General features: G+C 44.3%; 1 protein-coding gene across 4 annotated transcripts in view; it reads left to right on the top strand.

Annotated features, from left to right (window-relative positions):
* The first annotated feature begins 1,437 nt into the window (after positions 1 to 1,437).
* LOC133411246 (xenotropic and polytropic retrovirus receptor 1 homolog) overlaps positions 1,438 to 25,588 on the top strand; it is a 230,488-nt gene continuing 206,337 nt past the window's right edge. For all 4 annotated transcript variants that reach the window (XM_061693346.1, XM_061693345.1, XM_061693344.1 and 1 more), the window contains exons 1-2: positions 1,438 to 1,792; positions 20,025 to 20,076. In XM_061693346.1, the coding sequence (XP_061549330.1) occupies positions 1,788 to 1,792; positions 20,025 to 20,076 (57 nt within the window). In that variant the 5' untranslated portion in view covers positions 1,438 to 1,787. The remainder of the gene's footprint in view (positions 1,793 to 20,024; positions 20,077 to 25,588) is intronic.

Genomic DNA, 25,588 nt, shown 5'->3' with positions numbered 1-25,588 from the left:
TGGGGATGGGGGGCTGCTGACCTTGACTCGGGACGTTGTGAGTCAGTGGGGAGAATATTTCGAAGACCTTGTCAACTCCACCAACACGCCTTCCCATGAGGAAACAGAGTCTGGGTTCTCTGAGGCGGGCTCTCCTATCTCTGGGGTTGAGGTCACCGAGGTGGTTAAAAAGTGTCTTGGTGGCAAGGCCTTGGGGGTGGATGAGATTCGCCCGGAGTTCCTAAAGGCTCTGGATGTTGTGGGGTTGTCCTGGGGGTCCGGTTTGATGGCCTCAGAATTGCATCTCATCAAGCCGTGATCTCCAACTCTCACTGGAGCGGTTCGCAGCCGAGTGTGAAGCGGCTGGGATGAGAATCAGCACCTCCAAATCTGAGACCATGGTCCTCAGTCGGAAAAGGGTGGCGTGGCCTCTCCGGGATGAGTTCAACTATCTTGGGGTCTTGTTCACGAGTGAGGGAAGAATGGAACGGGAGATTGACAGGCGGATCGGTGCAGCATCTGCAGTGATGCGGACTTGATATCGGTCCGTTGTGGTAAAGAAGGAACTAAGCCGAAAGGCGAAGCTCTCGATTTACCGGTTGATCTACATTCCTACCCTCACCTATGGTCACGAGCTGTGGGTCATGACCAAAAGAACAACATCCCGGATACAAATGGCCGAAATGAGTTTCCTCCGCAGGGTGTCTGGGCTCTCCCTTAGAGATAGGGTGAGAAGCTCGGTCATCCGGGAGGATCTCAGAGTAGAGCCGCTGCTCCTCCACATCAAGAGGAGCCAGATGAGGTGGCTGGGGCATATGTTTTGGATGCCTCCTGGACGCCTCCCTGGTGAGGTGTTCTGGGCACATCCCACCAGGAGGAGACCCCGGGGACGACCCAGGACATGCTGTAGAGACTACGTCTCTCGGCTGGCCTGGGAACGCCTCGGGATCCCCTCGGAAGAACTGGAGGAAGTGGCTGGGGAGAGGGAAGTCTGGGCGTTCCTGCTAAAGCTACTGCCCCCGCAACCTGACCTCGGATAAGCGGTAGAAAATGGATGGATGGCAGCGGTTGCAGTGCTTCGTGGTTCGTGTTATTTCTGTGCGGGTGCCATCTCATGACCCTGCAGGCAAAATGCCAAAGAAGCAGTTCTTTATATTATAATTATTATTGAATTAATTAATTATTATAATTATATTATAATTATATAGAGCATGTGTTAGAATCATGTGTTAAATATAATAAAGCGAGGCAAAAACTAATTCGTCTGCTGGAAGCAGAGGACGTAGCTTTGTGAAGAGTCGTTCTACAGAGAATTATTAATGGTGAATTATGTTTTTATTTTTGAGAAGACGAGGGTAAAACAAGAGGTTGTGAAACAGAATGATCCAACCCACACTCCATTACAGAAGGTGGCAGTAACGTGCCAAAAGTTGTTTCCCATCAGAAGAAGAAGTCTGAGAGAAGCGGTTGTCAGTGACTAAAGAGGTCATTGCACCTAGTTGTGCGATTGTTTACATTTTCGCGATCGATCCAATGTTAATATATATTGTGCCAAGGCACCACTGTTACTTTTAGCGAAAAACGGCGAAATTTGGAAGCTTTAGTTTTGTTGAAGTCATAATGGTGACTCGAACTAGTAGGTACACAATTTTAGGTTAGCTCTGTTTGGTTTGTCCTAGTGGGTGTTTATACAGCCACTCGATCGATCAACGGACGGCAATCTGTGGGGTCAACGTATTTGGAAATGAAATTCACGGAGCATCTTTCAGCTCACATTACTCCGGAATGGAGAAAACAGTACATTCAGTATGAGGTAAGTCTGCAATCAAATGTTTATTTAAAGCTCCTGACTGAAAGTTTCAATTGTGTTTTTGCAAATAATGGAAAACGATTCTGGTTGGCGTAATTGTTGTCCAGAATTGTCTCTTCTCGAAGCGACAGATATACCGTATATTGGAATTGTTTTCTTTCGCTTTTTCGGATGGTTTACATCTGCCAGCAGAACCCGGTGTCAAGTCGTTTAACCAGTCAGTCAATACATGCTGACTTAGCATGTTATTGTTCTGGGGATCAGGGTTGTGTGACGCAAACTCTTGTTTCCATCTACCGCAATAACGCGAGACCGAATTTTCATTCGATACTTGCTGACCTCCGAGCATTTTGAGCTGGTCATTTATACTTGGGGGGGGGGGGGGGGATTAGTTTTGGATTAGCACTGTTTCTGAGCGTTTTATTGGCATTTTTAACCGCACTCATGCAAATGCAATATTGAGGCTCTGAAATCAAATGTCTCTTGTCTTGCTTATCTATTTGCCTAGCCTATACGTATTTTTTGATGGAGTTTCTTTCTTTGGTTTCAATGATCAATTATGAAATAATGCAATGCAGGCGAAATGAAAAAAAGTCCCGCTGGAAAGTGTGTGAAACGCATTGAACTGTTTCTGTGGTGACCTAATGTTCCCCGCCCTGTTGTGCTGCACATAATTGTAAAGGGGAATGAAAATGAAATATGACTTTATACCAATACCACTCTGAAGTGTGGTACGCATTTCTATTGAATACATCCGCAATGTGTCATTACCCCAACGTGGCCAGGGATGTGAGGGCCCTGAATGGCTGCTCGCAGCTCTAGTTCTTCTTGTTAAGCAGACTGAATTTTGTGAGAGCCTAAACATGCCCCGGAATATATATATATATGTGTGTTTATATTTTAACAGTCATACACGATGACACAAAAATAACTTATAGCCCCCTACAGAGCACTATCTGCGGCACATTTGGCCTACATCTATGAAAATTTGGAGGCATGTGGAGTTCCTGAAACGTAAAAAAAAAAAATCAGCGAAACCATATCCTAAAATGAACAGGAAGTGAGGTTTGATTTTTATTGATTGATTTTATTATTATTTTTTTTTAAATGTACAATTGTTGCACAGTCACAGGGGTCATACCTTCGTGAACCTGTCCAAGAGAATTTCATCCGTTTGCCAACAAACGTGGTCTGTACCATCTCAAGACCTGGGACATTAAAAGTTGTGAACAGCTTTTTATTTTGCCATACTATATCATGGGGGTCGGGCATAAAATTTTGCCTATAAATTTCCTTTGCCACAATACAGGAAATGCTTAAAAACTCCCCTGTACATGCTCCAAAAAATCCCTAACTTCATATTTCATAACAGTCACACCCTCAAGACATCTGTGACAATATTTTGTTATACATATCATGCCACCTAATGGCCACGAAAAGTGTAATCTACATTTTAATGTACTGCTCCCAGCACATTGACCACATCCACCTAAAATTTGGTCAGTAAAACCTCAAGACGTTGATAATGCTTTGTTTATTAAAAAAAAAAAAATAAATTGTGATGTATCGGCAGAAGGCGTGGCGAATTCTGATGATTCGCCGTGACATCAAAAGCTGTTGGAACTTGACTCCAGATGCTCATATCTTTTCAAAATTTCACACACTCGATGAAAGTCAACACTTAAAAGCATTTATGGGGGGGAATTGGACTATTAGCACCACCTAACTGACACAAGGAAATGGCATTTCTTACATTGTTGTCCCCCTGCAAGCAGGTTAAGTCTACATACTTAATATTTGCTCAGAAGAATGTTAAGGACTTCATGATGCTGCAATGCAAAGTTTGTGAGTTTTAGACAAATACTGTTGCCGTGGCGATGTGCTTTTCACCAAGAAACCAACGCTGTTTTGAGGCTATAAACAGTGTTGGGAATGATGCGACCAGATATCCCTTTGTAAAGGCGAGCGATACGACTGTATCGGTAGCAGACTCCATAAACGATACAGAATCTGCCACAAATCCTTAGACACATCGGTTGTAGGGCTGTGGACTGGATACACCAAGGCTAGGAATCTGTTGCCTCAGGCTTTACAGTTTTCATCTCTTCAAACAAGCGCGAGAGCTCTCATGCTGTGCACCCTGGACATAAAGTTATGGTTACAACCAAAAACAGCAGTGGTGGACACGACCAACACTACTAGTTTAACTGCATTTCTCTAGCGCCTTTATTTCAACAAATAGCTTTTTGGGAGTTAAGCTACTTTCATGGTCGCAGCGATAGCAAAGTTGCGTTCACAGATACATTTCCCCCACCAGTTGTAAACATTGAATGGAACATAACGTTTTGTACCTTATCTCAAGTCCTCCTTCGACACCGGGGCCGTTCCGCCCTTCAAGATATCGTTTTTGAATCGAATAGTAACCTGTGTATCTAGATATGAATCAGAATAATCAGAATAATCTTTGCTAAGTATCCCAAAAACACAGAAGGAATTTGTCTCTGGTAGTTCTAGTACAACGACAGACACCCATTTTGACCAAAAAATACTTTTGAGAGTCACTGAGCAATGAAAGGTTACTGGTAATGTGGTAATGCTGACACAATTACAGTTGTGCAAATGATGCAGAGTCGTCGAACAATTTAATGACAAGAGGGAAGAAGCTATTGGAATGTCTGCATGTTTTAGTTTGCATTGAACGATAGCGCCTACAGTCACTGATGGTGTAGTGGTACACTCGCCTGACTTTGGTGCAGGCAGCGTGGGTTCAGTTCCCACTCAATGACGGTGTGAATGTGAGTGCGAATGGTTGTCAGTGTCCATATGTGCCCTGCGACTGACTGGTGACCAGTTCAGGGTGTAGTCCGCCTTTCGCCCGAAGCCAGTTGGGATAGGCTCCAGCGTCCTGCGACCCTAACCAGGATAAGCGGTGTTGAAATGGATGGATGGATAGCGCCTACCTGAGCGAAGGAGCTGGAAGAGGTGGTGACCATGTAGTGGAGGGTCCAAGAGGATTTTGCATGCTCTTGTCTTAAGGCCTCTTTAGACTCCCGCGCTTCTGCGGCCGACAACGCCCGCATTGCATCACATGACCGACAAATTTACGCAGACACAGGAAAAATTGTTGCTGCACGTAGAATGCCGCGGCGATCAACTCTCGTGATTGGTCCGTTTTTGTCACATGCTGTGATGATGTAATCAGCGTTCCTCCCGGTTCCACATAGCACCTATACCGCTTTCTCGATCGATTTTGCAGCATAATTAAACGTATCATCTGGTCATCTTGGTCCCTTTATTCTAGCACACGCTGTTCCACGGTCGCCATTGTTGTTGCTTTGTTCCTTGGACAGAAAGTAAAGTAAAAACGGCTACCGTAAATGGCCAAAAATGCAGAGGAAACTCCACACTGTATCACACTTTCAAAACAGCACGTGTGGGTTGCGCTCGAGTATAAAGGCAAACTGCGCGCAGGATAGCCGCAGTGACGTCAGCGTGGTCGCCGTCCGCGCGAGTATAAAGAAGACTTTAGTTCTGGCAGCGTTCAAGTCCTCAAGGATGGGTGGAGGGGTACAGACGATTTTTCCGGCAGTAGTGATTGTCTGTTGCAGTTGGATTGTCTTTTTTTGTGGCAGCACCAAACCAGACTGTGATGGATGAACACTGGACTGATTCGATGACTGCTGTGTAGAACTGCCTCAACAGCTCCTGTGGCGGGCCATGCTTTTTCAGAAGCCGCAGGAAGTGCATCCTCTGCTGAGCCTTTTTGAGAATGGAGTTGTTTGTCTCCCACTTCAGGTCCTGAGAGACTGTAATTCCCAGTAACTTGAAGTTCTCAACCGTTGACACAGGGCAGTAGGACAGCATGAGTGGCAGCTGTGCCAAAGGATGCTTCCTGACATCCACGATTATTATTGAACGTGTTCAGCTCCAGGTGGTGTCGGCCGCACCAAAGCTCCAGCCACTCCACTTCCTGTCGATATGCAGACACTTCAGTCTTTGATAAGGCCGATGACTATGGTGTCGTTTGCAGACTTTAGGAGTTTGACAGCTGGGTGCTTTGAGGTGCAGTCGTTCATGTAGAGAGAGAAGAGCAGCGGAGAGAGGACACGTCCTATGGGCGCCCCGGTGCTGATGGTGTGTGTGGATGAGGTGTTGTCTCCCAGCCTTACCTGCTGTGTCCTGCCCGTCAGGGCGCTGTAATTACCGCTGAAGAAGTATGAGGGAGAGGATTTCAGTGATGATGGTGTTGAACGCAGAGCTCAAGTCCACAAGTAGGATCTTCACCTAGGTCCCCGTGCCGTTGAGGTGTTCTAGGATGAAGTTCAGGATTTCATGACCACAGATTTCAGGCTGACAGGCCTGTCGTCATTCAGACCCAAGGTTGCTGGTTTCTTGGGGACTGGGATGATGGTGGAGCGTTTGAAACAGGATTGTACTTCACACAGTTCCAGAGAACTGTGTGAAGATCTATGTAAAGACTGGAGCAAGCTGGTCCCCGCAGACTTTAAGGCAGGATGGGGACACAAGGTCTGGGCCTGCTGCTTTGTTGATCTTTTTTAGATTAAAGATACTTCTCACGTCCTGTTTATGGATTGTCAACGCAGAAGTCAGAGGTGCGATGGTGATGCAGCTGGGTGTGCAGTGCGAAAGTGTCCTTTTCAAATCTGTAGGTGTTCAAGTCGTCAGCTAATCCTTTATTGTTCTCCGTTGGGGGGGATGGTCGCTTGTAGTTGGTTAGCGATTTTAATCCTTGCCAGACTGATTTAGTCGTTAGAAGTAGAATCTTTTTCCAGCTTTTCTGCATGATTTCTCTTTGCGATGTTAGCTGCAGGTTTTGCCCTCTGTCTACCAGCATTGGGAGGTATATGTCAAAGTCCAAGACCTACAAAGAAGTCTCTTGGAATAGTGATGGCGATACCGGACAACTTTGATTTGATACGTTACTGATTACTTTTTGGGGTGATTGTTTACTTATTTTTTTTAAGCTACCGATACTCTGTGTGACTTTTTTAAATTTTAATTTTAATATAAATCATGTTATCCTGATCTAACATGTAACACGTTGGTGGGGCATGGTGGGGCATGGTGGGGTGGGGGGGGGTTTGTGCGTGGACTGGTCTGGCGCGGTTGTTTGGGCTGGGGGACCGTCCTGGGTCCTGGGGAGTGGCTGGTGTCCCCCTGACTGGGTTCCCCATGGGATGGGTGCGCTGGCTCGGCCTCCCTTTGCGGATGGAGGGGGCCGGGCCCCCGCCAGTTGACTAACATGCATGTGATATGGTGTTCATTCACTACTAAGTTCCATAGAAGCGTACAGGCTATAATTGCTTTTGCTTGGACCACTAACAATAACCTTACATGCAAATCAGCCGCCTTTCGGCGAAATTCACCGTTTTTAACTCAAAATAGGCCATTTATGTGAATCGTATAGATTCTATGAGTTCTATGGAGGGGGGGTCGCCGTGTATGTCGTTATAGGCTGTTTCGTACTCCTTGAACGCTGGCAGCTAGATCCATTGCACACATCCACCATCGACACACAGATGTAATTGTGAATATTACTCCGCGGTGGACTAATATGCGCCCTGAGGTTCCACCTGTGCGCTCGGGACCTTATTTGGGCAAGTCATAGGAGTTGACGAGACCAGAAAAAAACTTACGCCGCTTCTGCTGTTAAGAAGTAATGGTACTTTTACTCCGTTACAATGATCTAAATGTCGCGTTACTTTTATTGATCAATTATTGGTTATTTATCAACTATTTCGTGCGCGAGGCTTCGACTTCCGCATTGGGCGCTGTTTGCATCAATCCAATTTCAGTGCTAGTGAGGTTTAAGTCTAGTTCACCAATCAAATGACACAAGAAAGTCACATGACCTCACACAACGTCTTCTATTGGGCTTCCCGGGCATAGGTATTAACACTAGATAAGCCACCCTGATTATCGTGTCTACGTGGCGGCCATGTTGGGAAGGTCGTCGTTACCGCACGAAAGGCATACAAGTCCACTATCCTGCATGGCCATGCAGCTGAACAGGACAGATGAAAAGGGAAAAAAAACATGGAACACATTCAGCCCAATGATATAATTGTCAGTATAAAGTTTTAAAGTGAAATATTTGATCATTGTTGTAATACCAGAATTAGATACCAGAATTTTTTAATGTAATAATTGTAATAACAATCTTTCGCACTCACATTCACACCTACGGGCAATTTAGAGTCTCCAATTAATGCATGTTTTTGGGATGTGGGAGGAAACTGAAGTGGCCGGAGAAAACCCACGCAGGCACGGGGAGAACATGCAAATTCCACACAGGCGGGACCTGGGATTGAACCCCGGTCCTCAGAACTGTGAGGCTGATGCTCTAACCAGTCGTCCACCGTGCCGCCCTCATAACTAAGTCAACTTAAAAAAAAGGTGGACGTAGAATTTCTGCCTTGCAGCTCCGCCGGGACCAAAAACGACAAAAGCACCGGAAGCTATGTTTCACACGGACATTTATTGCAGATGGACGCAGTGTTGGGCCATTGATAAACCTTTCCAAAAATGACAGTGGAGCATCTGTAGGTGATTTTTAGATATAACATGATGTACGAGTGAGCTGATTGGTAGTTACTGTTTTTTCTTTAAACCTAAAATGGTAATCGCTAGTGTGCTTATGCTCATCGCGAATGCTGACCGTTTAGCAAAGGCTGATTTTGTTGTCTCAATTTCAGTACAGAGTTTATACCATACACTTGGTACAAACATTTGCATTTTAAGGATAGAAGTCCAGACCTCAGAAATGAGAATAAAATCCATCAATCCATCCATCCATTTTCTGAGCCACTTATCCTCACAAGGGTCGCGGGAGTGCTGGAGCCTATCCCAGCTATCTTCGGGTAGGAGGCGGGGTACACCCTGAACTGTTTTGGGATGTGGGAGGAAACCGGAGTGCCCGGAGAAAACCCACGCAGGCATGGGGAGAACATGCAAAGTCCACACAGGCGGGCCGGGATTTGAACCCCGGAACCTCAGAACTGTGAGGCAGACGCTCTAACTGGTCTTCACCGTGCCGCAATAAAATACGTTAGTTGTAAAGATTTTCTTTTGGGGGGCGGTGGATATTACCCGAGTATTCGATGAAATATCTACAGGATAATGGATTCTCAAAAGATTTGATCGTGACAGCCCGAATGTACGCACACACAATGTATACTTTAAATATTTTGTGTGTACAAATGTTAAAAAGAGGCTTTTGTGATGATCACTTCAACCTGAGCACAACGCACCAATAAATTAGAAAATCAGATGATGGATTCCAGAGAAATTTATTTCTTTGTGTGACACGTAAAGAAAATCCGGTCAAAAAACTTCTTCAAATTGGAGTAAAACATCCATCCATCCATCCATTTTCTGAGCCGCTTCTCCTCACTAGGGTTGCGGGCGTGCTGGAGCCTATCTCAGCTGTCATCGGGCAGGAGGCGGGGTACACCCTGAACTGGTTGCCAGCCAATCGCAGGGCACATAGGAACAAACAACCATTTGTGCTCACAGTCATGCCTACGGGCAATTTAGAGTCTCCAAAAATGCATGTTTTTGGGATGTGGGAGGAAACCGGAGTGCCCGGAGAAAACCTACGCAGGCACGGGGAGAACATGCAAACTCCACACAGGCGGGGCCGGGGATTGAACCCGGGTCCTCAGAACTGTGAGGCTGATGCTCTAACCAGTCGCCCACCGTGCCGCCTAGAGTAAAACAGTACAACTTAATTATTTCTCAACATCTCCTCAACCCTTTCGTTTCTTCTACTACACGGGGAATCCCTTTTCCGTTTGGCTGACAAATTTCAGTTAAAAATGTCCATTAATAAGCTTGTACGAGCTGAAATTGTGAGGGTTTTTCCGAGTCGATGCGTCCAAATTACCGTGATGTTTCATGTTTTCACTTGCCCTAAAAACTCAACTTAAATAGCGTAAATGGAACATTATATTGGTGAGAAGAGCAGGGTGGGCAGTAGAATAGGTCATGTACTTTAATAATCAATTGTTTTTTATCCCCCCAAATTTATTTCTTATGGAGTATTAGAGGTGTTTGAAGTGCTCATTCTATGTTTTGTTAAGAAAATTCCACAAAGATGGCGGCCACTTGTCACGTTGCTATTTTTATTGCAAATGCATATAGATTCAAAATATTGGTTAGTGGCCTTCTTGACTGCTAATAATTGGTATCGGTAAAAAAAACAAAAAACACCGCTCTAGTTCAGAAGCAAGGGGACTTGCTGCAAGGTTGGTCAGGGGTGCTGTATTTATTTGTCTTGGTGTTCCTGAGGAAGATAAATATGCAGTCTGATGGGCACTGGTAATGGTGAAAAGAATGGCACGATGGTCAGCGAAAGCCTTAAATGGGGCTCTACTCTTGCACTGGAAGTACTGGTCTGACTAACTTTTTCAGTTTGTCGCACCAGCACATGATTGGGTTGCATCCTTTTTGGGGAGGTACAGCATTACCATGCGTGCTGATGAATAGTTGTCTTAATTGGCATACCGTAGTTTAAGATTGACAGTGGAAAAATAAATGTATTAGGGGTGTAACAAGGGTTGGGCATTGAGAACCGATTGAAACCGGGACAAACATTCTGGTTCTTCCGGAATTGTTCAAATTAAAATTTTTGGTCCCCGGTTTTGATGCCTATAGTCTGCTGACTCGGAAGAAGAAAGCGGCGAAAACCAACAAAGAAGAACGCGCATGAAGACATGCCTGTCCCCAACGGCAGCGGCGAACAAAAGTGTGTCCTAACTGATTCCTTCATCCGTTCCGCTTGTCCTCACTAGGGTCGCAGGCGTGCTAGAGCCTATACAAGCTATGTTAAAATAAATGATCAGTCACCTCAGTGCAACACTTGGATTAAGATTATATTCTGCAAAGGAGGCTTTCACGATGTGTAGAAGTCTGACGCGCTCCCTCCCGCTCCGAGCCTCATTCTACACTGCACGGAACTTCAGTGAAGTAAGTTGGGTGAGTGAAACAATAAAATACATCTATGCCAACATTGAGGCAGCTAACAAGTTAAACGGTGTGTTGCAGACATGCATGCCGCAACTTTGAGGCGTCACAGAGACTCGCGACCACCTGACAACCCCCACTCCTCCACGCTGCCCTGCTGTGAGACTGCGACTAGGACAGGGCCTGGTGTATGTCAAGTGGACCTTAACCTAATGAGCAGCTTCCTGTCAAATCTTGATTCCGGTCTTCAAAAGACCCCTCCCCTGGACCAAATGGTTGGAGAAGACTATGTGGTTAATATCCACCGATGCGCATTAGGCTCCACCCACTGGCGTTGAGAGGAACTGCAAGCGCCAGAACCTGTGGATGTGCCTTTGATGTTTATTAACGGAAGATAAAATGTCCGTTTTTATACCTTGCAAATTCTGTAGAAATATTCCAAATGTATGCCTTGGTGTCTGTGTCCACATTCTCACTTTGACAGGTCCTCTGCATGATGTTGAAAGCGGTTCATGGTTTGAAATCAAACTGTACGAAATGTTGTATTGAACAATAAGCAAACCATCTGCCACGACCAAAGTTTAAACAATGATTCTATGCGTGAGAGTACAAAGTGGGGAGTGTTTGAAATTCATATTATTTTAAAACCTATTTACTCAAATTTATAGACAAGATTCAGGCTGGTGGGCGTGGTCTTCTCCAAGTTGGCACTCCCCCTTCCTAAGCCCCGCCTCTGGGGTATTTAACTCTAAACTCACACCGTTCTCAGAGTAGGAGGGAACTTGAACTTGAGTTAGGTTGAGTTGAGGCTTCTTTTTCCTTCTCCTCGTACCTGTGCTGACAGCTCGCCTCCGGCCACCCCTCCCCCTTATTTTGTTCCCTTTTTGTCCTCTGGCACCTCCGGGTGCCACTTCGTGCGCGAACACCCGCCCAAGCCGGCGGTGTTTTCGATGGAAGAAGTCGACCATATGGCTCCGATAGCTTTCCGTAGCCACGAACGGTCGACGGAGCCTCAACGAGCAACTGCCGGCATCCCGGACGGATCCCACAAGCCTCTGAGGGCCAGAGCTTGGCCAGCCACAGGTCAATCGGCAGGGAAGTTATGATCTCATTCCAAACGGGACAACAACTTTCCTTTCCAACTTCTTTTTATTTTTGTGCATCTGGTTTTTCTTCAACCGAACCTGCTTCTTTCCCGCCTGAGGTCCGGAGGAAGACCACCCCAAAGACCAGCGGATTTGCGTTCTTGAGTCAACACTGCAATCCTTACTATGATGTACAACATCAGTACGTAATAATTGTGCGGAAATTACTAGCTTCCTACGAAATCCCAACTTTGCCTTCTCTCGCTCTGACTCAACGCATTAAACGCTCACACGCTCATTTATTTTAGCCCAGTGACCACACACGATGTCCTCTTTTCCATTTTCATACGCCTTATTTTCTTTCTTTCGTTTACCCTTAGTGTTATATTCTTGTTCTAGTTTGTAGTTGTAGTTGTGTGTTTCATTAAATATACCGTAAAATTCCACTCGTGGTCGTATTTTGTGTGTGTTCTGAATTTGAGTAAACCTCTGTAACATAGAACTCAAAATGTCGTAGAATGTAGCAACCTACAGATCATGAGACTGATTTAAAAAGGTTTGTCGTCATTTCGCCTGAAGTTAAACTTGAAAAATTTGACGTGTTGCCCTTTTTGAGAGATTAGTTTGATATTAACAATCAAATAAAATTTACGATAAACCGGAAGTCACGCAAACGTTGCTCCCGGCTTATTATTTTATCCTAAGTTAATTACAATTCTTATTTCATACATAATCGCTGCAGGTGGGTTGCAGTCTTGCACTGATGGTTTTTAGCAATTATTTTCATCTTCAAACCAAGCTGATGACAGACACAAAAATAAAATATAAATGACTTTAGCATGATGGAAAGAAAGTAGAAATGGTCTCATTACAAGCGTAACATTGAGCTAAAGGCAATGAATTTGGACAAAATTAACAAAAACGTCTCACAGTATCACAAACAATAACCTTGTGGCTCATCGGTGGGTAGTTAAAGTAATCGTTTTACAGACCATTTGGTTCCATTCAATACTCTTTTTGTTGCGTCTCATTTTGCTTTCCTTTTTACCGTTGTCTGGTGAAGTTAGTTTTCGTGCCAAAATGCTGAGTACCTTTCAATATAAAGGCTACATGCTTAAAACAGGAAGTCAAGTAAAAATGTGCGCATATAAACCATTTGATGTGATAAAAAAGTCACAAATAACTATTTTAACAATACTATATTTTAACTTTTCGCTGAAACAATAATTAATGAATATTAGGTCAATTGGGTGAGTTCCACACACATTGCCTAGTTCATAGGTTTGCTATTGATTGACAGTGGTTATGAAGAACCCAGAGTCCAATGTTCATTTATTTTATAATGCAGGCTGTCAAGGAAATGGTTGTTCATAATTTGGACACCCTTTATTTAAACCATGAAAAAGTTTTTGACCCAGCCCCTAAAAGAATTGGAAACGAAAATCGTTTGGAACTGGATTTGAAATGATCAACCAAATCGGGACCGGAATCGCTCAAATTCAAACGATCCCCAACCCGAGGTGTAACGATGCATTTTAGCAATGATTTGATCTGTATTACGATTTGTGTTTGCCGATTCGAATCAAGGACGATATTGGTTTATATATCAGATTATTAGAAATTATATATTTAGAGCGATGGGATCTGAAAAACGCATACCGTGCTATACCTCGTGCCGCCCTGGGCTCGTCTGATCATTGTTGAACTCACTTAATACCGACGTACAGGCAAGAACTTAAATGCGCGAAGCCTACAGTGAAAACAGTGAAAAAGTGAACCAATAAAGCAAAGATGGAACTTCAAAGCTGTTTAGACTGCACAGACTGGAGTGTCTTTAAAAATTCAGCTGGCAGCCTGGATGAATATACGGACACTGTCACATCCTATATCAGTTTCTGTGAAGAGCAACAACAACAACAACAACAACAACAAGCCGTGGTTCACTGCCAAACTTAAGCAGCTTCGCCTAGCTAAGGAGGACACATATCAGAGCGGGGACAGGGCCCTGTATAATCGAGCTAGAAACCAGCTGACTAAAGAAATTAACATTGCAAAGAGGAACTATGCAGCAAAGTTGGAAAAACAGTTTAGCGCAAACGACTCTAAATCAGCATCAGCACTGGGGCGCCCCAAGGTTGTGTCCTCTCTCCGCTGCTCTTCTCTCTCTACACGAAAGACTGCATCTCAGCGCACCTGGCTGTCAAACTACTGAAGTTTGCAGATGACACCACTGTCATCGGCCTCATCAATGACGGTGACGAGTCTGCATATCGACAGGAAGTGGAGCGGCTGGAGCTGTGGTGCGGCCGACACAACCTGCAGCTGAACACGCTCAAGACTGTAGAGATGATCGTGGACTTCAGGAGGCATCCTTTGCCACAGCTGTCCCCATGTTGTCCAGCTGCCTTGTGTCAACCGTCGAGACATTCAAGTTCCTGGGAATTACAGTCTCTCAGGACCTGAAGTGGCCGACCAACTTCAACTACGTCCTCAAAAAGGCCCAGCAGAGGATGTACTTCCTGCGGCTTCTGAGAAAGCACGGCCTGCCACAGGAGCTGCTGAGACAGTTCTACACAGCGGTCATCGAATCAGTACTGTGTTCTACCATCACAGTCTGGTTTGGTGCTGCTACAAAAAAGGACAAACTCCGACTGCAACGGACAATCAAAACAGCTGAAAGGATTATCGGTACCCCCCTACCTACCCTTGAGGACTTGCACGCTGCCAGAACTAAGACAAGAGCGTGCAAAATCCTCTTGGACCCTCCACATCCTGGTCACCAGCTCTTCCAGCTCCTTCCCTCAGGTAGGCGCTACCGATCTATGCTAACTAAAACTAGCAGACATTCCAACAGCTTCTTCCCTCTTGCGATCAACTTCTTAAACACCTAACCTACAATTCTATTACAACATGCTGGCAATTTTTTGACTTGAGTTCGTTGTCACATTGATGTGGGGTCAATTATATATTACTCGTGCACTCACTGTAGTAGTCTCACCACTCTGCACTATTTGCATATCTGTTGTTGATCAATACTGGCCACTCATGCCAGGGTAGCATCTGCTCCATTTGCACACTGATTGAGGAGTATCTGCAACATTTGCACAATCAACATTGTCCCAGATTATCGCACTACTTGTCACTTTAAACTGCATACACTCCTTGAAGTCTTGGCGCCCTTTGCACAATGGTCATTGCGCCGGACTACTGCAATATTAGTCATTCGAACTGCTCTAAGTGCTAGAGGACTCTGCATCTTTTGCACAATTGTCAAAAAAAAAAAGAAAAAAAAATGTACCGGCATTACCAGACAACTATCAACCCTTTATTGCTCAGTGACTGTTTATTTATTTATTTATTTTTTGTGTCAATGTCTTTATGTCACAAAAGTGTTCTCTGTCAATTGACTGTCTGTTGTCCCACTCGAGCGGCTCCAACTACCGGAGACAAATTCCTTGTGTGTTTTTTTGGACATACTTGGCAAATAAAAATGATTCTGATTCTGAAACGATTCAGTGGCTAGAAATCGATTCAGTAACTTTTTAGCCAAAAATTAATACAGTGTGACTGTGAAATAAATACCTGCATACTCTACAGTGCACATGAAATTTCTTAGATTCTAGTTGTTTTCTTGTAAGGGAATCGTGGAAAAACTAATTATGGTCATTGAATAGATTTTCCTGATGTACTTTTCTTTTGTGTCTTATTGTGTATAAAACACATATAGTATTTCTAATGGACTGAATATGAGTCTGCTTCATAAAAGTTGATTGAATTGCTTTGGGAGGCATGGTGGGCGACTGGTTAGAGCGTCTGAGGACCGGGGTTCAATCCCCGGCCCCGCCTGTGTGGAGTTTGCATCTTCTCCCCGTGCCTGCATGGGTTTTCTCCAGGCACTACGGTTTCCTCCCACATCCCAAAACCATGCATGGTAGGGTAATTGACGACTCTAAATTGCCCGATGGTGTGAATATGAGTGTGAATGGTTGTTTGTTTATATTGGCCCTGCGATTGGCTGTCAACCAGTTCAGGGTGTACCCCGCCTCCTGCCCGATGATAGCTGGGATAGGCTCTGGCACACCCGAGACCCTAGTGAGGAGAAGCGGCTCAGAAAATGGATGGATGGATGGATGAATTGCTTTGCAATAAAACAAAGGGGAAAATAGCAACATGTTATTTCAGGGCTCTACACTAACTTTTGCACTAGTAGCACTGGTGCGACCAACTTTTTCAGTCCAGCATGATTTGGTCGCACCACTTTTTGAAGAGGTACAGCATGGCCATGGAATACCACATTTTTTGTTTAAAGATTGACAGTGACTCGACTTATATTTGCAAATTATATTACTGTGAACAAGACGTTTGTCTGCAACAAGCAGTAACAGACAAAACAGGTCAATTAAATTTAAAAACACAAAACAAAAAACGTATACTTGTATTTGATCATTTCTTTGACCCAGAGGGGCCAGTACTTATCGTGATGGCTCCTAACGCTCTTGGAATGGGAAAACCACTTACCGTAATTACTTAACGTGTATAATGCGCATTCCCCCCCCCCCCCCCCTGCAAAAAACTCATAGGTATAGGTGCAACTGGAAAAAACCTTAACATTTTATCAATGTATGCCATCATCTAGAGGTTATGAAAAAACTGTACACTTTCATTGAAATGTTTGCATATGTATGAAAAAAGAAAAATTGAAATATCACAGCCCTAAGTATTCAGACCCTTTGCTGTGACACTCATATATATATATATATATATATATATATATATATATTATATATATTTATATAACTCAGGTGCTGTCCATTTCTTCAGATCATCCTAGGGATGATTCTACACCTTCATTGGAGTCCACCTGTTTTTGATTATACTGATTGGACTTGATAAGAAAAGCCACACACCTGTCTATTTAAGACCTCACAGTGCATGTCAGAGCAAATGAGAATCATGAGGTCAAAGGGACTGCCTGAAGAAATCAGAGACAGAATTGTGGTAAGGCACAGATCTGGCCAAGGTTACAAAAAAATCTCTGCTGCACTTAAGGTTCCTAAAAGCACATTGGCCTCCATAATCCTTAAATGGAAGACGTTTGGGATGACAAGAACCCTTCCTAGAGCTGGCTGTCTGGCCAAACTGAGCAATCGGGGAGAAGAGCCTTGGTGAGAGAGGTAAAGAAGAACTCAAAGATCACTGTGGCTGAGCTCCAGAGATGCAGTCGAGAGATGGGAGAAAGTTCTAGAGAGTCCACCATCACTGCAGCCCGCCACCATTCGGGGCTTTATGGCAGAGTGGCCCGACGGAAGCCTCTCCTCAGTGCAAGACACATGAAAGCCCGCATCGAGTTTGCTGAGAAACACCTGAAGGACTCCAAGAAGGTGAGAAATAAGATTCTCTTGTATGATGAGACCAAGATAGAAACTTTTGGCCTTAATTCTAAGCGGTAAGTGGGGAGAAAACCAGGCACTGCTCCTCACTTGTCCAATACAGTCCCAAGAGTGAAGCATTGTGGTGGCAGCATCATGCTGTGGGGGTGTTTTTCAGCTGCAGGGACAGGACGACTGGTTGCAATCGAAGGAAAGATGAATGCGGCCAAGTACAGGGATATCCTGGACAAAAACATTCTCCGGAGTGCTCATGACCTCAGACTGGGCCAAAGGTTGGCCTTCCAAAAAGACAATGACCCTAAGCACAGAGCTAAAACACCGAAGGAGTGGCTTTAGAACAACTCCGTGACTGTTCTTGAATGACCTAGCAAGGGCCCTGACCTAAACCCAATTGAGCATCTCTGGAGAGACCTGAAAATGGCTGCCCACCAACATTCACCATCCAACCTGACAGAACTGGAGAGGATCCCCAAATCCAGGTGTGAAAATCATCATTCCCAAAAAAGACTTATGGCTGTATTAGCTCAAAAGGGTGCCTTCTACTCAATACTGAACAAAGGGTCTGAATACTTACAGCTGTGTGATATTTCAGTTTTTCTATTTTAATAAATCTGCGAAAAATTCAACAATTACATTTGTTTCTGTCAATATGGGGTGCTGTGTGTACATGAATGAGGAAAAAATGAACTTAAATTATTTTACCAAATGGCTGCAATCTAAAAAAGAATAAAAAATTTAAGGGAGTGAATACTTTCTGAACACACTGTAACTGTGAGGAATATGAAACACAAGTCTCTGGAGTCTGGAACATGCTATTTTTGGTACAGTAACAGGTTTTTTTTGTCAAGCAGTTTGTCTATTGCAATGGGTTTGGAACTAGGAAGCACACAAATTCCTTGCGGCTTATGAAAGCGACTCGCCGATGACTACTGTACGTCAATGATGTCACTATGACCAAGCACACCGGCGTGGTAAGTTTGGATGAAATGTAAAACTTTTCAAACATTTTCAAGCTTTTAAATATTTACAATAACTTTGTCCTCTACTGGGCATTTTAGGCCATGAAAAAAGTAAAAACAATGTTGTAGTGTGCAGTTATATGGGTGCACATGGCCACAAAAAAGTGCTCCTATGTAAACTGACTATCGGCTGTAACAGACAACCCCCCCACGCCTGTATTAGTCCGTTATATCGAGGGTCCACTGCATTGTGAGACTTTATTAGAAAGAGTATTAAAACGGGCACATGCGCAAAAGTGGGACGTGTTGAACATTTTACTTGGGCTCGAAAAAAGGGTCACATATGTGACCATTTTCGTCGCACTCGATCGAGCCCTGTTAAAACTTAAACAACACATTATATACTCACACTTTAATTTTGGTTGTGTTATTATTATTATTAATCAGTTTATTTGAAAGGGGACAATGCAATTTCATAAAACACATGAAATACACATGGTTAAAAAAGCCAGAATTAGCCAGAAGGCTAGTTTTCATCTGTAGTCCCCTGGCCATGATGTAAAAAAGCAGTAAAATACATCTACAAGACAATATAATATAAAACAGGATACATAAAAACTTACTATTAAGAGAGAATAAAACCACAAATCATTTGATCATAACAAACAAACAAAAACAAAAAAAAAACATCATAACATACTTGTCTTTTAGTGTTGGCAGCTATAGGTGTTAACTAACCACATTTTCAGTTTTTTTGTGAAGGCCTTGAATGTTGTAAGCAGTTTAACCTCCTCAGGTACTGAGTTCCACTCACCAGCGCTCCTCACTGACTAGGCTGACTTACTGAAAGTGCTCCTGCGCAGAGGAATGAGACAGTCACCTCTGACAGAGCCTCGAGTGACACGCTCAGAGCTGTTTCTTTGGCTGATGAACTCAGCCAGAGGAGCTGGAGCCAAATCATGCAGTACTTTATAAATCAAATTTAAATCTGCAAATATGTGAAGACTGTCCCAGTTTAAAAGACTGTATTTTTTTTAAATTGCACAGTGATGATAGTGCCTTGGTTTTTTATCCATCACTTTAATTGCTTGTTTGTACAAAACTTCCAATGGTTTTTTTGCATTCTGACCAGCCTGGGACCAACTGGTTATGCAATAGTTAAAGTGACTAAGAATCATTGAATATAAGTAAATTTTTGCGGCTTCAGTTGACATTTCATTTCGAATTGCACGAAAATTTGCGAGGTTTAATTTGATATTTTTACACAATTTGTCAATATGGGCTTTAAAGGAAAGCTGTGAATCTATTATTAACCCAAGATATTTGTATTGGCTGACAATTTGCATTTTTTCTCCATTAACAAGTATGTCGGGGTCAGGTGATACTCTTATTTGTTTTAGTGAAATACATGCCTACAGTTTTAGAAACGTTTAGCTGTGGTGGATGTGAGATGTCTTGACAAACATGCAGAGGAAGGATGACTGAGTAACCAGGATACAGAAGTGTGGACCGCTTTCCTTAAATAAAATCTTTTTCTCTATGATAATAATTATATTTTTTTTCTTGTCATCACTGTGAACAGTTCTGTGGTCGAATCACAAAAACGCTGAATAGAAAGCAAAACAGCCATGCAGTAAACCCATAACATGCTATATTTTGTGACCTCTTGTGTGAACGTATGCATATTTTGACTCATAAGTGCACCTTTAGAGGCTTATTTTTGCTGTAAGATTTCATTAAACTCTTAGTTAAAAAAAACAAATTAACGGCAACGCATATCACTTTATTTATAATGTTATTGTTTCTGTATCTTCAGGCTTTCAAAGAGATGTTGTATGCTGCTCAGGACCAGGCCCCGTCCATTGAAGGTATTCTCTCTCTCTCTTTCTCACACTCTCTCTCTCACTCTCTCTCTCTGTCTCTCTCTCTCTCTCTCTCTCTCTCTCTCTCTCTCTCTCTCTCTCTCTCTCTCTCTCTCTCTCTCTCTCTCTCTCTCTCTCTCTTCCCCCTCCCCCTCCCCCTCTCCCTCCCTCCCTCCCTCTCAGGACAAGAATGATTGTTGGTGCCAGTAATGATAATGTTCACCCATGTTCAGTCTTTACTGTACATTTTGACAAACTTAAATGCAGTAATATATAATTCTCTGACAGTTTTATCAGAAACAATATTTTATTTCACCAATAATTGGCAGCTTATTTTAGTCCGGTCCTTTAGAACCCGAAAAATCCTTTATTTGACCAATGATTGGCAGTTTATTTTCGTGAGGTCCTTTAAAAACCTAACATTTTATCCTGTGTTTCGCCGGTCTGTCCGTTACAAGTTGAAATCATCCAGCCATCCATCCATTCATTCATTCATTTTCTTTACCACTTAACCTCATTAGGGATGCGGATGAGATGGAGCCTGTACCAGCTGCAGCTGCGAGAGGTGGTGTACACCCTGGACTGCTCGCCAGCCAATAGCAGGGCACATATTCAAATGAATATGTGCCCATATTCAATTTACACACACATTCACACCTAAGGACAATTTAATCTTCAATTAGCGTAATTTGAATGTGTTTGAAATGTGGGAAGAAGGCAGAGTACCTCGAGAAAACATGCAAGCACGGGAAGAGGATGCAAACTCCATACTTTTCCTCTGTGCTGCCTGCAATTGTCGATCATCAGATTATTTACCTTGTTTTATGAAGAACCCTCATAATTTTGAGTGCAGTCTTGGCAGCCAAAGTAGATGAGGTCAATTTAAAACTGTATATTACTTATACGGATTGGTCTATTTAAAGGACACCCTGCACGTCAAGTCAATTGACAGAGAACACTTCTGAGACATAAAGACATTTGAGAAAAACAGTCACTGAGCAATAAAGGGTTGCTAGTTATCTGGTAATGCTGGTACATCTTTTTAATTTGACAATTGTGCAAAAAGATGCAGAGTCCTCTAGCACTTACAGCAGTTCGAAAGACTAATATTGCAATAGTCCGGTGCAATGACCATTGTGCAAAGGGTGCCGAGACTTCTAGCGAGTAGTGCGATAATCTGGGACAATGTTTATTGTGCAAATGTTGCAGGTACTCCTCAATCAGTGTGCAAATGGAGCAGATGCTACTCTGGCATGAGTGCCCAGTATTGGTCAACAGAAGCACCCTTTTGAGCTAATACAGCCAGTCTTTTTGGGAATGATGCAACAAGTTTTTCACACCTGGATTTGGGGATCCTCTGCCATTCCTCCTTCCAGATCCTTTCCAGTTCTGTCAGGTTGGATGGTGAACGTTGGTGGACAGCCCTTTTCAGGTCTCTCCAGAGATGCTCAATTGGGTTTAAGTCAGGGCTCTGGCTGGGCCATTCAAGAACAGTCACAGAGTTGTTCTGAAGCCACTCCTTCGTTATTTTAGCTCTGTGCTTAGGATCATTGTGTTGTTGGAAGGTGAACCTTCGGCCCAGTTTGAGGTCCTGAGCACTCTGGAGAAGGTTTTTGTCCAGGATATCCCTGTACTTGGCCGCATTCATCTTTCCTTTGATTGCAACCAGTCATCCTCTCCCCGCAGCTGAAAAACACCCCCACAGCATGATTCTGCCACCACCATGCTTCACTGTCCAACTGTATTGGACAGGTGATGAGCAGTGCCTGGTTTTCTCCACACATACTGCTTAGAATTAAGGCCAAAATGTTCTGTTTTGGTCTCATCAGACCAGAGAATCTTCTCACCATCTTGGAGTCCTTCAGTTGTTTTTTTATTTTATTTTAAAAAAATTGTCTTACAATAAAACTCCATGCGGGCTTTCGTGTGTCTTGCACTGAGGAGAGGTTTCTGTCGGGCCACTGTGCCTTAAAGCCCCAACTGGTGGAGGGGCTGCAGTGATGGTTGGTTTTTGATGACTTTCTCCCATCTTCGGACTTAATCTCTGGAGCTCAGCCAACGTGCTCTTTGGGTTCTTCTTTACCTCTCTCACCAAGGCTCTTCTCCCAGATTGCTCAGTTTGGCTGGACGGTCAGCTCTAGGAAGGGTTCTGGTCGTCCCAAACGGCTTCCATTTTAGTATTATGGAGGCCACTGTGCTCTTATGAACTTTAAAGGCAGCAGATAAAAATGTTTTTTGTAACCTTGGCTAGATCTGTGCCTTGCCACAATTCTGTCTCTGAGCTCTTCAGGCAGTTCCTTTGACCTCATGATTCTCATTTGCTCCTACATGGACTGTGAGCTGTAAGGTCTTATATAGACAGGTCTGTGGCTTTCTTAATCAAGTCCAATCCGTATAATCAAACACAGCTGCACTCTTAGGAAGGTGTAGAACCATCTCAAGGATGATCAGAAGAAATGGACAGCATCCGAGTTAAATATGAGTGTCACAGCAAAGGGTCTGAATAATTATGGCTGTGTGATATTTCAGTTTTTCTTTTTTCATAAATCTGTCTTTTGACATAGTACTATAAATATCTGACCGCCAATAAAGTTATTTTAAAAAACAAACAAAACAAGAAAAAACGTCAGCGGTTTGGGACCGACAATAAGACAAATTGTCAGAGTACTGCGATAACATTTTATTTTCTGATATCACCGCATCCCGTCTTTTACGAACACTGGGCTTTATCTTGTCAACTCACTCGTTACCATAGTGATGACAACAAGAATAGATTGCGCAAATTTATTGTGTGGGGGGGGGGATAAAATAACGAAAAACGTGTGGTGGTCATCACCAATGCTCGGGAGAGGATGTTCATTCGTGGATTGCTATGTTCACATACGTTTAATACTATACGGCTTGCAAGAAGGCAACAAAACATTCTTTAGGCTTGGAAGCTAGTGCTAACACTAACGGTTGTACATAAACATGCCAGGATTCTGTCGAATCATGCTCTAAACTTTTGGTGTGCGACATAATTTTACGACCCAGTAATTTAATTAGACTAAGTTAGCACCCATTATTTCTGTCGTATTGTAATGTTGGTTTGACCTGACTGAAAACTTAAGTTTATGTCAGTGGGCAATCCTTGAATGCCCCCTAGAGGTCATTGTTTTACCTTTTGTCTAAAATGCTAGAGAATACTTTTGAAGATACTCAGTATACAATACACAAGTATATAAAGTAAATGAACAAGTCATTTAAAGAGACACATTGCTCCATCTTGTGATCGGATAGGTTATTGTTCTTTTTAAACTCGCTGATCGGTCCCAAAAATCCTGATTGTGTATAGCCTAGTTTTTGTTGTATATTGAAGAAATTCGGGTTTCACATCAAAAGATGAATGAGACAAACGTTCAGAATTCCAGCTTTTATTTCATGGTATTTATATCTAGATGTGTTAAACAACTTCGGACAGAGAGTACCTTTTGTTTGAAGCCACCCAGTTATCAAGTGAGCAAAGGTATTGGAACAGTCCTTTATCTTGGCTGTGTGCTTCGGGTCATTGTCGTGTTAGAAGGTGAATAGATGCCCTCGTCTGAGTTACAGAGCACTCTGGAGCAAGTTCTCTTGAAGAAATTTTCTATATTTGGTAGCTGTCATCTTATCCTCTATGCGGATGAGTCGCCCAGTTCCTGCAGGAGAAAAAACAGCCCCACAGCATGATGCTGCCACCACCATGCATGCATGATGCTGCCACCACCATGCATACATGATGCTGCCACCACCATGCTGCACAGTAGGGATGGTGTAAGCCATCCCGACTGAGCAGTGCCTCTTCTCCAGATACGAAGCTTGCAATTCAGTTCAAAAACTTCTGTTTTGGTTTCATCAGACCAGAGAATGTTTTTTCTGCAGGTCTGAGAATCCTTAAGGTGCCTTTTGGCAAACTCCAAGCGGGCTGCCATGTGCCTTTTAGGGAGAAGTTGCCTCTGTCTGGCCATCCATCCATCCATTTTCTACCGCTTATCCGAGGTCGGGTCGCGGGGGCAGTAGCTATAGCAGGGTCGCCCAGACTTCCTTCTCTCCAGCCACTTCATCCAGCTCTTCCGGGGGGATCCCGAGGCATTCCCAGGCCAGCCGAAGGATGTAGTCTCTCCAGCGTGTCCTGGGTCGTCCCCGTGGTCTCCTCCCAGTGGGACGTGCCCGGAACACCTCACCAGGGAGGCGTCCGGGAGGCATCCGAATCGGATGCCCCAGCCACCTCATCTGGCTACTCTCGATGTGAAGGAGCAACGGCTCTACTCTGAGATCCTCCCGGATGACCGAGCTTCTCACCCTATCTCTAAGGGAGAGCCCGGACACCCTGCGGAGGAAACTCATTTCGGCCGCTTGTATTCAGGATCTTGTTCTTTCGGTCACGACCCACAGCTCGTGACCATAGGTGAGGGTAGGAACGTAGATCGACCGGTAAATGGTCTCAGATTTGGAGGTGCTGATTCTCATCCCAGGCGCTTCACACTCGGCTACGAATTATTCCAGTGAGAGTTGTAGGTCACGGCTTGATGAAGCCAACAGAACCACATCATCTGCAAAAAGCAGAGATGCAATACTGAGGCCACCAAACCGGACCCCCTCTACGCCTCGGCTGCGCCGAGAAATTCTGTCCATAAAAGTTATGAACAGAATCGGTGACAAAGGGCAGCCTTGGTGGAGTCCAACCCTCACCGGAAACGAGTCCGACTTACAGCCGGATATGCGGACCAAACTCTGACTCCGATCGTACAGGGACCGAACAGCCCGTATCAGGGGGTTCGGTACCCCATACTCCCGAAGCACCTCCCACAGGTGCTTCGGGAGTATGGGGGACACGGTCAAACGCCTTCTCCAAGTCCACAAAACACATGTAGACTGGTTGGGCGAACTCCCATGCACCCTCGAGGACCCTGCCAAGGGTGTAGAGCTGGTCCACAGTTCCACGGCCAGGACGAAAACCACAGTGCTCCTCCTGAATCTGAGATTCGACTTCCCGACAGACCCTCCCATCCAGCACCCCTGAATAGACCTAACCAGGGAGGCTGAGGAGTGTGATCCCCCTGTAGTTGGAACACACTCTCCGGTCCCCCTTCTTAAAAAGGGGGACCACCACCCCAGTCTGCCAATCCAGAGGCACTGTCCCCGATGTCCACGCGATATTGCAGATGCGTGTCAACCAGGACAGTCCTACAACATCCAGAGCCTTGGGGAACTCCGGGCGAATCTCATCCACCCCTGGGGCCTTTCCACCGAGGAGCTTTTTAACCGCCTCGGTGACCTCAACCCCAGAGATAGGTGAGCCCCCCTCAGAGAACCCAGACTCTGCTCCCTCATGGGAAGGCGTGTCGGTGGAATTGAGGAGGTCTTCGAAGTATTCTCCCCACCGGCTCACAACATCCCGAGTCGAGGTCAGCAGAGCCCCATCCCCACTATACACAGTGTTGGTGGTGGACTACTTCCCCCTCCTGAGACGCCGGATGGTGGACCAGAATTTCCTCGA

The sequence above is a fragment of the Phycodurus eques genome, chromosome 13 (assembly GCF_024500275.1).
Source record: "Phycodurus eques isolate BA_2022a chromosome 13, UOR_Pequ_1.1, whole genome shotgun sequence".
Taxonomy (NCBI): domain Eukaryota; kingdom Metazoa; phylum Chordata; class Actinopteri; order Syngnathiformes; family Syngnathidae; genus Phycodurus; species Phycodurus eques.
Note: the sequence above shows the minus strand (reverse complement) of the source record. Positions and strands in the feature narration are given on the sequence as shown.